The sequence below is a fragment of the Camelus dromedarius genome, chromosome 12 (genome assembly GCF_036321535.1).
Source record: "Camelus dromedarius isolate mCamDro1 chromosome 12, mCamDro1.pat, whole genome shotgun sequence".
Lineage (NCBI taxonomy): Eukaryota > Metazoa > Chordata > Mammalia > Artiodactyla > Camelidae > Camelus > Camelus dromedarius.
In genome coordinates this window covers 29834948-29850058 of record NC_087447.1, presented here as the reverse complement: position 1 = coordinate 29850058, position 15111 = coordinate 29834948, and the positions used below count along the sequence as shown (strand labels likewise).

The 15111-nt window shown below is 36.7% G+C and overlaps 1 protein-coding gene across 7 annotated transcripts in view; it reads left to right on the top strand.

The window, feature by feature from the left end:
• ANO3 (anoctamin 3) overlaps positions 1-15111 on the top strand; it is a 360413-nt gene that overhangs the window by 310368 nt on the left and 34934 nt on the right. For all 7 annotated transcript variants that reach the window (XM_031459864.2, XM_064492497.1, XM_064492496.1 and 4 more), the window contains 4 exons: positions 3662-3744; positions 4159-4299; positions 4807-4971; positions 14909-14945. In XM_031459864.2, the coding sequence (XP_031315724.2) occupies positions 3662-3744; positions 4159-4299; positions 4807-4971; positions 14909-14945 (426 nt within the window). The remainder of the gene's footprint in view (positions 1-3661; positions 3745-4158; positions 4300-4806; positions 4972-14908; positions 14946-15111) is intronic.

Sequence of the window (15111 nt, the reverse complement as noted above, 5' to 3'; positions counted from 1 at the left end):
TTTCTTTATCTCCTCCGATGAAAACAATACTTGGAATTCATTTCTGGTCTCCATTCAGACATGTTTAACTCCATTTGTGTTTGGAATTGACCTCTTGCCTCTGCTCCCCTCTCATTAGTCACTGCCCTGCCCTGAAGTAGTGTAGTGAAGTGTTTTAAAAACTTCTTAAATAAAAATTGTTTTTCAAAGTGAAATTGAATGTGATTGTCCACACACACACACACACACACACACACGAAGGGGCTTCTCTGGTGAGTGACTCTTTCTTCTTTTGTCTTTAGTGAAATTCCATGGAGCATAATTTGGAATAATGCAAATAACACGACCAGGAGTTAGAGTCAGAATCCCTGAATTCTGTTCAGTAATTCAATCTGACAAACATTTATTGGACATTTTCAGAGTGCTAAGCACTAAAAATGCTAAGAAAAAAAAAAAAAAAAGGCCCTCAAGAAACTTACCTTAGAAGTGAAGGAGAAGCAGGAAAAGCAAAAAGTGTAATAAAGTGTTGTAGATGCTTTGGCAGATTTCTGGACAAGATCATTGATACATGTCAACCACTCTGGGCTTTGTTTTCTACAAATTTAAAATAAGTAACTTGGAACAAATGACACATAGAATCTAATCTCTTTTACATGCTTGACCCTATGATTCTGTTACTCTATGCCATTGACTTTGATCACACAGGAAACCTTTGGAAATAGGCATGAGGAAATGGAAGTACAATGTGCGTCTTTGAAATTTTTGTAAAATTGAAAAAAGTTTGTCATTATAGTCAGAGAGGTAGGAATGAAAAAATAAATACAAGACATCGTCACTAAGGAACAGAATTAGGGGCATCGTCTTCGGCTTTTCCAAAATTCTCTTCTCCCTCCACGATGCATGTGAAACCTGGCATCCACGGTAACAAGATGCCCTCCCCCACTGAGGGCCTCTTATCCTCCAGCTCCATCTCCAGCCCAGCTTCACAGGACCAAGGAGAAGTGCTGATAAACTTTCCACTGGGAATGGTAAAGAGAACATAAGCCACACATACAGCTTGTACCATGCATGCTTTGTAGAATGTGAAAGTGTTTTCTAATCCTCTTTCCCTGACAATTACTGTTCACACTTCGCTGTATATTCTTTTGGGTGTTGTGTATGGATAACTGCAATATGTCTGATTTATCTGTCTACACCCTGTATATGTATATTTTGATCACTTTTGAAAAGTATGTAAACTTGTATCACCATCGCTCCCATTAAAATTTAGAGTATTTCATCACCTCAAAATTTCCCTTGTGTCATCCACCAGTCACCTCACTGGCAGAATCAACCACTGTTCTATTTTCAAAGTTGTTTTTATGATTTATTGTGCTCTTATTAACTTTAATAGGGATTAGTAAACAACAGTTTCCTTCTTTCTCGATGTTTGGCATACCGATAGGTTACTCCGAACACCCTCTTTCTAGTTAACAATTTTTAAAATTGAGACTATGGATTCGCTTGAGAGTTTAAATAAATAATCAGTGAATAAAATGAAAATATCTCAAACTGAGAATGAATTTTTAACACAAAGGCTAGTTCATTGTTAAAATTTAAATTAAAAAATTATGAAAATTTGTGAAAGTTAAAATTACACGAAATCCATTTTTCAGACTCACAAAATCAAGATTACTTTTATTTCTTAGAATTTCTGGGAGATACTTCTAACCCAAGTTTATGCTGAGAAAGTAAATTAAGAAGAGAATATAACATTTAAACTTTAAACCTTGACTGAGATCAGTGGTAATTAGAATTTTATTGTGCATTCTCTGTGTCATGTATTATAGTAAGACTTTAAGTCTCAGGCTTATAATCACTGCATGTTATACCTCCTTACTTAACACAGTGCTTTTTTTAATCTTCAGTTTTCCTTTTTAATACATCCTTTTTCTGTGTCTCTCCTTCAGTTTACTTCCTCTGTATCCCACTAACCCCAGTTCTGGGTTTCCCTGTTAGTAACAGTGATTGTGGCCTAATTTTTAAAAAGCAAACCCAGTATTTGGAGAACCTCTCTTGTCTTGTTGTCAGTGGAGTTCAGCTGCATTGTTTCTTTTAGCCATACCTACTCTTTTAGAACTTTACAGAAAATCAGTACATAGCAGTGCTTATAGTAGACCTGGAAAAACAAACAAATACACACACACACACACACACACACACACACACACACACACACAAGAACAAGAACCCGAGGACCACATCTTCCAGCCAATGTGGGTGCAGAGTAACTAGCAAGAGTTTCAGTCCTGGCTCTGCCTTTTACTGGCCATGTGATCTTGGCCACAATCTGCACCTTTGTTTCCAAAATTCGGTGATAATAATACCTGCCATATCTAATTGTGCAAGTTATAAAAGTGACAATTAAAATTAAACTGTATGTGCAAAAGTGCTTTGTAATTCTAAAGTGTGATAAAATGTAAGATAATGTAATTATGAGTTGTAATTTTTTCTAACCAACTCCGGGGCTGATTTTTAATTATAAACAAAAACAGAACAAAACCTTAGAACCATCTTCTCCTGTCATTCCTTTGCATTGAAGTCCAGAAGAGAATGAAAGCAGACAGGGAGGAAGACCTCACTCCTTCACTTCATCCATTGCTTGCATTTTTTCCCTCCAAAAAGCACTGTGTTTCTCTGCTTGCACTTTAATTTTTCCTTATTATAACTCTGATTACTATGTAAATTAACTCTGTTTAGAAGACTGTCTCCCTCTACTAGTTAAGGAAACCCCTGAGGTTAGAATATCTTGCCCCAAATAGGAGGACAACAGGTCGATAAATGGAAGGACGTTTGGATGAAGGAACGGGTACCACAGATCTTTAAGGATGCATGTGTGAGCTCTTGGTTATGCCCATAAAGTCTTGAATGCTGCAAGGTGAAACCTACTTACCAGAAAGGACACACTCTTTCTCTTAATTGTTTACCCAGAAAATCCAGATAATGTTTCAGGCATCCCTTTACTTTTTCCATTGAGTCTGTGTCAACCATGCTGAGTCCACCTAGACTATGCAACCCAAGAATGTCTCCTCCAGTCTCTGTTTTCCTCTCCTTCTACCAAAATAACCTTGCTCTTTTCTTCCCTCTTCCACTCCCCCTTCTTCTCTGGGTCCTGGAAGAGTAACATCTGGTCTTTTTTTTTAATTTTTATTTTTTAATGGAGGTACTGGGGATTGAACCCAGGACTTGGTGCATGCTTAGCACTGAGCTATACCCACCCCCCCAAGTAGCATTTGGTCTTAATTTTCTTTCCTGGAGAAGGCTTTATTGGGATATTTTAGAAAATTTTGAATATACATGTACAAGTCCAAAAAGACAATAAATATTTAACTCAGTAATACTGACCTTCTTTTGTGGTTTCACTTTGATAGGCTAATGAAAGTCTCCACTTAATTTATTCCAATTTAAAAAAAAAAAATCACTCCCCTTCGGGAGTGCATTCTATTGGCAGTGTACAGAGATAGGGAGGAGACGATAAGGTGAAAAAATTCCACCTGTATAAATTTAATACAAATTTAGTTAATTTTAATTATTTAATAGTATGATATAAATGCATAATTCCAAAGAAGAAAGGCAATAATGACAGAATGTGATGTGGTTGGGTAAAGATTTGTAATAATAATAATGTTATTGTAATTTATAGCCACAGTCTTCTTGGAATTTTGGAAAAGGAGAAGAAGCACACTGACCTATACTTGGGACCTTATTGAATGGGAAGAGGAGGAGGTAAGATGTTAGGAAACCAGGAGACTAGGAAACTGGAATAAAACATGGTAGAGAAAAGTCATTCACTGTTCTTAACGTCCAAGCTGGAAATAGCTGAACACCATTCAGTTTTCCCTTGACATTTTTAACTAACAGGATTCTTATTTTATGAAGATAATAGAAGTCAGTGATGAAACGTGATTTTTTTCAAAGCACTTCTATGATGTTCCCTTAAATTGCATTAGTGGAAAATTGTGCTAATTAAAATATACTTTAGGGTTTATTTGGAAGACAACTTGCATCATTGTTTTTTAAGACTTGTTTCTCAAGTCTTGATATAAAAGTAGGCCAAATTTTGGGAATTTTATATTAACTATTAGATGATTTTTTTAAATTTATGATTTGATACTGAAGTAACTTTAGTTTGTCTCATAGGAAACACTTCGCCCCCAGTTTGAAGCAAAGTATTACAAGATGGAAAGAGTGAACCCCATCAGTGGAAAACCTGAGCCACATCAGCCTTCTTCAGACAAAGTCACTCGTCTTCTTGTTTCCATCTCAGGAATATTCTTCATGGTAAAGTATAACCATCAATTTCAGAATGTTGTGGGATTCCAGGTTTAGAAGGAAGTTTTAGGATACCAACTCATTTTGTGACCCTGAGGTTGTAAGAAACTGTATCCTATTCAATACCTTGGTAATACATATATACTATGAAAACAAAAGGTAATGGAGTAATTACAGAGGGAGTTTGTGCATACCCTTAAATAAAACACTCTTTGGGAGAGATAGAGATCATCTAAGAGAAAATGAAAATTATATGAGCTAATCTATTTTAAAACCAAGCATTCATTGGAAAGTGGAAATTTGAATAGCAAAACACACTCAAACAACTGAAATCTTACACTATTTGACTCTGATGTAACTTAGTTCCTTAAAGGAAAAAATTAAACGGATGTATCCTTTCTTGGAAAAGTAAATTTCTCTAGCTCTTGAGGGGGCAGTGTATTGGATCTATGGTGTTGCTTTTGTTTTGTTAATGATGCCAAGTATGGACGTCTCCTCTGGTCTCCCATACTGTAGATTTCTTTGGTGATCACTGCAGTGTTTGCGGTCGTGGTGTATCGCCTGGTTGTCATGGAACAGTTTGCATCATTCAAGTGGAATTTCATCAAACAACACTGGCAGTTTGCAACGTCCGCTGCTGCAGTCTGTATCAATTTTGTAATCATTATGGCTCTGAATCTGGTAAGTGTTTACAATTTTTTAATAGGTAAAAATGGAGTGGGCAGGGGAGGGATCTATGTTTCCTTTATACTTGAATTAGATTTATAGGAAGCCAAAATAAGGCCAAGCATCAATTCTGGTAATGACAATTTGGTTTAACAGAAAACATTTCTTCTATGTGGTTTACATGATGGAGTCTTCAAAAGTAAAATCATTGATAGTTGTATTGTCTTCCTTTTTTTTTGAGTTTTTAGTCTTGTTTGGTGATAACTTCCACTCATTGAGTGTCTCATGTGTGCTGGAAATGGTGCTATGCTCTTTTCATTCAGCTAAGGGATTGTTTAGACTACAAAACTATTCTAACAAACTCAACCACAGAGAATTTATTGGAAAGATACAGGAAAATCTGTTTAGAAGTGAAGCCTTGTTATTGCCAAGGCCTCATGTGAAATAGAAAACAGGCAGCTACTCCATTTTTGTTTCTCTGGGACTAAGCTTTTTTTTCTTCTTCCTACCTTCCTTCCCCTTCCTCCTTTTCCCTTTTCTTTCCTTTTCTTCCCTTCTCTTTCCTCTTTCTTTCTCTCTTTCTCTCTTTCTCTCTCTTATTTCTATCATTTTTTAAATGATTCTGTTTGCATATCTGCTTTGTTCTATCAAGAAGAGACTACCTGCCTAACCATGACCTCTGTTTCTCTCAGGGCCCAGTGGGCTGTGGCATCGCTATGCTTTTGTTATCTTCTTTGGCTCTACCTTCATGACCATGCTGGTCAGTTTCTGTAGCTTATTTAACTTAGATCGTCCGGTGTTTCAATGTGATGATTTCTCAGAGCATCTAGTTGGTTCAGCATCATGTATACCAGTTGACTTGTGAACCAGCCCTTGGCTGAAAGGGCAGCATTATGCCTAGGTTTACCTCTTTAGCAAGGCTTATGGTTGGGGTCCTGTTTTCTGAGAAGTCAGGAGGCACCAATTGGCACAGTTAGAATAATATCTTTCTTTTAATTCTTCCAACAACACCACAAGGTCAATATTCTCTCCATTATGTAAGTGAGGAAACTGAAGTTCAGACAGCTTAGATGACTTGCCCCAAAGGATGCATATAGGTAGTAAGTGCTACTGCTGGCACAGTTACATGACGAGATCATCTATGTAGAGTGCTGACAATACACAAGTAATGAGATTGATGTCAGAAACAAGTAATATGCATTTGATTCCAAAGATGGATTAACACTGATGTGACATGGTTAGTCAGGAGGGGACTAGGACCATTTGCTATTTAACCTTAAAATAATCAGGGAGATTGCTAAGAAAACAGTGAATAGGGTAAATTTTAGTCAGAAAAGGGTAAATTTTAATACAAGAACATTAGTTAGTATTTTTTACTGGAATCCACTTTCTTCAGGTTTGGTTTAATTTGTAGAAGGAGAATATTTTTTACTGTATCTCCAAATAAGCCATACAATATTTTACTTTATGCTTTTGACACCTAAGTTAAAGTAAACAGTAAACATAGAAAAAATACAGTGCTGGGATTGAGAGGCTCGTATGGTAGCCTATGTAAGGTAGTACAGGGTGTGCATTGTGCAAAGTCACCACGTTGAAGGAGGAGCCATTCACAGCGTGGACATTGTAGATTTTTATATTTATGGTTTTTAAATTAACTCTTCTGGCAGATAGTGAAAGAACTTGTTTCTGTTGAAACCAGTATATTATGATACTTTTCCAGCAGACAGAGTTTACTGTGGTTGACCCCATTATCTAAGGGAAAGGAGGCTAACAGTTGATGCATTTATTTCTAAGGAGCATTAGCAATCAGCTAGTCTGATCTTAAATTGATTTCATTTCTTATCCTTAGTGGGTTGGTTGAACTTTAAATTTTAATATTATTTAAGCACACAACATACAGTTGCATAAGAAGGGTATACAAATTCACTTTATTCCCATTGGAACACATATGCATTCTGAAACTGCAAAGAGTGTCAGTAAAATGTGAATAATGGTTATAGCTCAGGAGTGGGATAATACTTGATTTTTTTCCTGTTCATTCAGGTATTTATCTCAATATGTTGGTTTTGATTTATAATCAGAAAAAAAAAATAACCTTTACTTTTAAAACATTCTACCATGATAAAAATTTTGAAACATATCAGCATTGAAATGTACTTTATTTTTACTTTATGTATGATTTATCCATAAAGCCACCTAGGTAACAACTTTAAGTCATTTTTAAAATTTTGTCTTTCACGAAGTAAAGGAAATGTTTATCAGTGGCTGAGTACATCCCAGCTCGCTCACTTGCGCTCTCTCTCTCTCTCTCACACACACACACACACACACTTGGTTCCTTCTGCCCTCATTTATGCTCCCTCTCTCCCCTGCCCCTCTGAACACTGCCCAGGCCTTCCTCTGTTTGTATTGTCAGTTCCTCAACTTGGTGTCCTGATAAAAAGCAGTGGACTTTGAACATAGGCAAAGCTGGGCAAAGCCGAGATTTGCTGTTTGGCTTGTGACTTCCTGACCATTCTGCATGACATCTTTGAACTTGAATCTCCTGATCTTTCAAATGAGGGTGATAAAACAAAGACATAGAGGTATTGAAAAATGAAATAAGGTCTGCCTCTAGTGAATATAAGGTGTTCAATAAATGTTAACCTTCTTCCTGTTTGCTTGTCTTCAATTTTTTAAAGTTTATTTCTCTTTATAAGTCTGTCTATACTTTCACCGCCTTTCTTGCAAAATACCAACATTTTCTTTATTCCTCCCCATTTTTCTCTTTCAGTAATGTTTGATTATTTATCTCCCTCCAGTCCAAGATACAGAAATGCTGATGATCTTTTCTTTGGTTTTTCTAAATTCTTCAGATCACATCTGCATTTGTATATAAATTTTTACTTTTTTTCCTTTAAATGTTACCTACTACCCATAAATGTTTAAACACTCACAGCTGTCTGTGGAGAGAAAGAGAATCACATATAAGTTGTCATATTATGTCTTTTAATCAAATCTATATCTAAAATAGAAGAATATTTGAAATGTTTACATAGTTCATGCAAAAATCATACCACTGTGCTGATTTTTCAGTAGTCTTACTTATTCATTTTTATGTCTTAATTTTATTTTCTTCCTTTCAAAGTTCATTTTTTAAGCTTTGAATTATGAAATTGGCAGTTATTGTAAAATTTATGACAATATAAACATATTTAAAATATTGAGTAAAAGTCACTTTTCTCAATCCAAAATGCCACTCTTCTCCCTTCCTAACATAAACGCATTGTACCCATTGGGGACAATCAATGTTAATGGTTTCATGTCTATTAATCCCCACCTCCCCCATCAATTATTATTGCCTTCAAAAGAGTACCCTGTGTTCCTGTGTTTATATGACAATTTGTTCCAAAGACCTACTGATCTTCAAAAACATCTTGAGTGATTTAATGAACTGGCCTAATATTTTTGAAGATGGAAAATATTTTGCAGACAAAGACAATGAAGCAGCCAAATGTGGCTAATTAATTTTTGCTTGGGAAAGCAAGCATGACAGCTCTGGGAACAGAACTTCCAGATCCACGGTTCAATCCTTAAGTCCTACCCAGTGGAATAATTATTGTTTCAGTTAAGCTGAGGAGCTTTTTATGATTGGAACTGCACTTGAACGAAATAGGAACCTTTACTCCCATTTTCCCTACAAAAGGATTCTTTATCACTAAAATTGCAAAAAGTGAAATTTGGCTGCCGTTTCCGTTGGTGTACCAGGCTCCATTTTTATATTATTCCAGTTGCTTTTTAATCCCCAGTCCCTTAAGCTCTGATTCTGCCTCACCTCCAATCCCTGTGCTCAGTAACCACCCCTTCCCTAGAATCACAGTTGACCCTCGTATGTGCACTTCTCTCTGTCATAAGGTTCAGATACAACTTCTCACTAAGGCTGTATGTTTGATGAAGCTTAATGTAGTCTTTCTTCAAAAGACTTGCACTTGACAGAAAACAAACACCTCTGTAGACAGGTGAGGATAGTACTGTTTTCATCGTAAAAACCATCTTTTGAGACCCTTAAAATCCCACTAACTCTACTTAATTAAATACGAGAACCCCTGTAAGTGCCTACAGCTGTGAAGCAAGCAGCCACATTTCCCAGGAGAAGACAGAGCTGACTTTTCTTTTTCTAAATGTGTGTTTCTACTCACTGGGCATTTTGGCTTAAAAATCCAGGAATTGTTGGAAGTGGATTAGACCATTTCTCCTTTGCCCTTGCAACTAACTCAGGAGAAGATTTGTAAATGGATTTAGCATAAAGAAAGTGAACTACACAACCAACTCAACAAATGTGAAAAGAATGTTATATTTCTCAGATTCAATCCGGGTTTAAAAAAAAAAAAGCCCTTCTGAATTTATGAATTCCCTTCTTACTCAGGATGCAAAAGCACTTCACAGATTATTAAGCAATCCTTCTGACTCACCTGAACACATAGGATTAATATAAGGGCTTAATCAAATAAGGACAGATTAATATCATTAATACCAAAATATCAGTGTTTAAAGAAATTATACCACCAAAAAGATTCACCTAGAAGACCATATGCTACCCTGTGTTATTTTCAGGCCTAACCCTAAATATACAGCTCATACAAAAGTACTGTGTGTTTCTTAACAGCTTGACTGTCAGTCTCCCAAATGAGGGATTTGGACTCAGTCAAATAGCCCATTAATCTAATACGCTATAAGCCATATGCATGAAATTATGAATTGAAAGCATGGCAAAATAGTTCAACTCAGTCAAACAGTATTTTAAAGTCAGGAGCTTTTAATGTTTAACATGCAGAACCAGAAGCCGTTAAGTCGTGCGTTGCTTTGTCTCTTTCATCTCAGCAGTGACCGTTGTGAATTTCGTGCCCATAACCGCACTCATCTTTCCCCTGCTCACCTTCCTCACTCCTACTTCCTTAGTTCAGCTGCTTGTCCTTCCGAGTGTGGACCCTTGCTGCAGCCTTCTAACTGGTTAGTCTTCCTCTCTATTCTCAACTCTTCCCGTCTCCCTTTCACACTATTACTGATGCAGGGGTCTTTCTAAATTACAGATTTGATCATTTTATTTTGTACTGGAAACTGCGTAACAGGTTCCCACTGCCTCTGATATAAATGGCACGGGATGGACTCCCTTGTCTAAAGCCAGTTTTCCCCTCTCTCCATATCTGAGTTGGATTTCTTGCTCCCTCGTGTTCATACCCTGGGCTCCAGCCTGCAGAACCACCTGTGCTTGCTCCCTGGCATTCTGCTCTTTTCATACCCCTGCCTCTTGGTTCACCGTGCTTCCTTTATTGGCCGTTTTTTTCCTTTTTGTCTTCTTGGAGACTATCTCTTCATCTTTGACAATTCCAGTTAAGGGTCACTTCCTTCATAAAGTATTTCACAACCCCGTATGTGAAATTAAATAATCTCTTCTTTGTGTGTGTGGTTTTTTTTCTCACAAAGTGCTTGGACATATCCTGCCTCCTTATCAGATTCTCCTGGTAGAATTAAGCAATCCCTCTGGAGAGTACTCTTCTGTTACAGTGCTTGGGACATGTCTTCTCTCCCACTGTCAGGGTGTAAACTCCTCGTGAGTAGGGGCTTAAGCTTCCTCATTTTTGTATCCTCAGATCTTTGCCTATTGCCTAAAATGTATTTAGAATATATTACTTGAATATATTTTAAATATTTTATTCTAAAGACAGCCTCACATTTTGAATACTATATGTGCTCAAAATTATTTTTGTTACTGGAGTTTTGTTTTCAGTGTCTTCTAAGTTTTCTGCCCTTGTTATTTTCATTCAAATAATCAAAGAAGATACATTCTCTAAGCTTTTAAAACAGGTGGGTTGTGGCATTCCTAAATAAATATTCAATTTGGGAGCAAAATATGGGTCATGATAATAAAAAGTTGATGACAGTTCCATTTTACAGATCGTAAAAGTAGCTTAAAGATTGTCTCCTGTTTTTATTATGCATCAAACCACCTGAAACACTTTTGAAAAACTACAGATCCTTGAGTCCCATTCAGAATCTTCTTTGTGGGACTACAGAGGCTGTATTTAAAACAAAATATTTCCGTAATTCTCACCAAGTGATTTTGATACAGTCAGACCCCAAAACAGCGTTTGGAAATCACTGATTTAACGGATCTAAGGTAATTTTGATACATAGCCAAGATCAGAAATCATATCTTTGAATTAAATTGCAAATAATTTGACAATAACTGAAACTTCAGGTTATTATCTTTAACATCTTTTACCAGACAAATAGCTAAAAAATTAGAAAGGTAGAATTTGAAGCCAGGAGTTGCCCTTTACAAATCCCTTCTTTATTTTGCTGCCTCTGAAGATATTATGCTACTGGAGGTGCCATAAATAGCATGGTGACTATCACCAGGAAATATCTCCAAAAAGATACTAATAAAAATTTTAAATGTACAATTATTTAAAAAACATATATTCTTGTTGCTTGACAATCAAACCTTAATTAATTTAAGAATTGGTTGCATGACAGCTGTCTAGTTTCATGATTAATGTGTAACGTTTAAGAAAAAACAGAAACATGACAGCAGAAATACTCTCGTAGTTTGAAATTACTGAATTAAGCCATTTAAACCATTTCGGCATTGTCAATAAAAGAATAAGCTCCTTTTGGTATTCTTCCTCTCCTTTTAAGATCCATGTACCACATAGAGCACACCATAACTGACAGAAAATGTAAGTTCTCCATGCTGGTTCTGGACTCTTCCACATTGTCCACTTCCATCTTAGAGTCCAGAGCATCCATTTCTATGTTTCTTTCATGGGCCTGATCCTCAAAGACCTAAAAATGTACCTAACTTTCCCTAACACCTGATTCACACTGGTAGTTACAATTCAAATAGGTTATTATAGAATAGGGTGGATCAAAGTGTTGGACTACATAGCTTAACCTGAAAAGGAAGCAATACCAAATGACTCATCTAATAAGAGGGTTGCCTTTTTTTTTTAATGCATTTGTTTAGTTTGTTCATATGTGTGTCCACAATTCCTAGAAATTCAAAACGGAAGATTACTGGAAAAGTGGAGTCTCTTTTTGCTTCTGCAAGTCTGTTTGGAGCTCCTTTTTTACAGTGAATTAGATTGTGAGCCTCTGACTCAGAGATGAAGAACATTAAAACACGTGTAGAACTCCTTAATTTGCCTCTTCACAACAACCTTGCCCTTCCTTGGCCTTTGCCATTTTAATTTTTCCCCAGCTGATTTCTGCATAACACCCCCAAGCAAAGCGTTAGTGGGGAGATGACGGCTTCCCATCTCAGAATGAATTCTACAGTCCTTACCAGGGCCTATTACCAGGTTCTGAAAAAGTGTTTTCCTCTGCAATCTCTCGGACTCATCTCTTGGTACCTTGTTCCTCTACTACCTCCACCCCTGTCCCCCCAACTTCCTTGTTCTTCGCGAAACACACAGGGCCCATGGCAGGCTCAGGCCTTTGCGCTTCCTGTTTCTGTGTCTCCCAGATACTTGGCCCCATCCCTCCCGGGCTCCCTTGGGTCACACAGCTCCTGCTCAAATGCCGCCCTCTTGGACAGGCTTCCCCGACCACCACCCTAGATAGCACTCTGTGTCTCCACTACGCTCTCTCCACCTACCGGCCGTTTTTTCTCTTAGTGCTTTTCATCTCCTGGCCAGTTACACATTTGTCACATGTCTCTGAGCACTGGAATTTAAGTTCCATGAAAGTGGAGATGATGTTTGGCTCACTGGGATTTGGTCCCCCCAGCCTATTAGAAATTCCTAATAAACATTTTTAACCCAATATATTTGATTAAGAGATTGTCAGCTTATTGAATGCCCAAGTGAATGATGTTTAAAAGCATAGGTTCTCCAACATGGTACTTCATATATTTTTTAAAATTTATTTGATTTATATATATTTTATAGACACATATATTACATATATACATACAATGATGTGTGTGCATATATATGTTGTGTATACATACACCACATCGATATGATGCAGGGTCCAGAACAATTGACCCTGTACCCCCTTATTATCTCCTCCCCCAACTACGTAACCATCCCAACTCACACACACACACCCGCAATTTGCCCTGTCCACGTGATTGATTGCTGTCATATACCATACAGTTGGTTATATTTAAATTGTGGTTTCTTCCTACACTTTGTGGGGGAGTTAGCAAGTCACTCTGCATGGACTGATTTCGTAGCTCATCTTTGCGAGGGTGCCAGTCGGCTACAGCACTTGGGCCCTGGATGATGCAGGCTCTCAAATACCCCAGAGAGCTTTCCAAAAGCAGTATTTGCAGAGCTGGCACAGCATCTTTTGTGACTCATATAACATTCCTCCAGAGGGTATTGTAATCCCTTGGGGCATCAACCATAAATACTGCCATCCCGGGCTGGCAGACAGGTCTGTGTGCTAAGTATTAAGACAAAAATCTGAAATGGCTTATTTGACAAGGCATAGCATAGATGGTACAAGAGAGCTGTGATATGACTTTGCTACTTGTTTAGTAGTATCATCTCAGGCTAGGTACTTAACATTCTAAATCTTAGTTTCCTATTCTGTAAAATGGGCATCATAGTACCTATTTGATAATATTGTTGTAAGGGCAAACTTAAATAATAGTATATATAAAACACTGCCCGGTACCAGCCAAATACTCTAAATGGCAGTTATTTAAATAAAATTTTCTCTCAATCCCCATGAGGACACTTAATTTAGTGCCCAAGGCATGGTAACCATTCAAGTAGTATTTGCTGATTGATAAGGCTATCTTATCAGACTCTTAGGAGACCTTTCTATAATCATCTTACTTGACAAATAGGGCATGGAAAAGAACAAAGCCCAGATAACTTGGGTGCTCATGAATTCAAGCTAATCTGGCCCTAAAATTTGAAAATGATAACTTGTGTGTATAGTTAAAAAAAACCGCACTGGGGTAGAATGAGACTATTGTCCTCAGTATAATCTTTCTGTCTCAAGATAATACTTTAGATCTCAGGAAAAGGTGGGTTGAATCACGGCTAAGATGAATAATCACAATAGTTCTATTGAAAGAACAGTCAGGGAAGGTGAGCAACTTTTAAAGTATCCAGATACCTACTTTTTGATTTTGCATGGCAACAGGCAAGGTTTTTGGGATTTATAATCTAAAGAATATTTTGTTGAATTTTGGGGTCATATAGTCATATTCACATGCACATGCCTGTACCCACAAACACATACCACCCTCTGTCCATAGTAAATATATATTTCTAACTGTGCTTACTTGGAATATAGTGAAATATGTTTTCTTTCCTTGAGTCTGTATGAGTGATGAACAGAGTACGGTGGGGCAGGGAGAAGGTGGCAGAATATGAAAAATGTTATAAAACTCTATTATACATGTGACTTACTTATAGATTCAACAGATTTGACTATGAAGCTTGTTCTAGATAATGACTGAACCAATTTTGTTTTTAGGAATGCAGTTTTACCCACTGTTATGTGTCATAGTTTGGAAAATTCTTTGTCAATAGGAAAGAAGTCACACTTCCATTTAGCCTTCTATTCTAGTAAAAAGCACATATAATTTGATTATCAAATTCCAGGTTAGCCATTGACTAGTTGAATGTCTTTGGGTTTGTTTTTTTTTTTTTTGTCTTTTTTTTTTTTTATTTATTAAATGGAAATAAACATAGATACAAGAAAAGACTTCTTATTGCAGAAATCAAGTGTATACACACACACACGTATATTTGCAACATATTTTTGTTACATACATTTTATGTTTATGTGCATACGTAAAGCACTACATACTGAGATTTAAAACAGGCTTCTGCTTAATTAAAAATGTAGCTACTGTGTAGAATATACTTTAGGTGTTTCTTTGAATACTGTAAATAACAGCCTTTTCTAAAAGAAAATCACATTCAGTATTTGTTTTCTCTTACTACAGGCTTATGAAAAGATTGCTTACCTTCTGACTAATTTAGGTAAGTCCTTCACTTCACTCCTTGTAAGGGAATAGCATGGGAATATCAGTCTGTAGTTGCTTTATGCAATTTAGCATTTTTAATATCAACTTCAGTTACATAATTGTTAATAAAAAGAAGTGGCATAGGAAATTGGACTACATTGCATACTATAGAGAGGCAATGT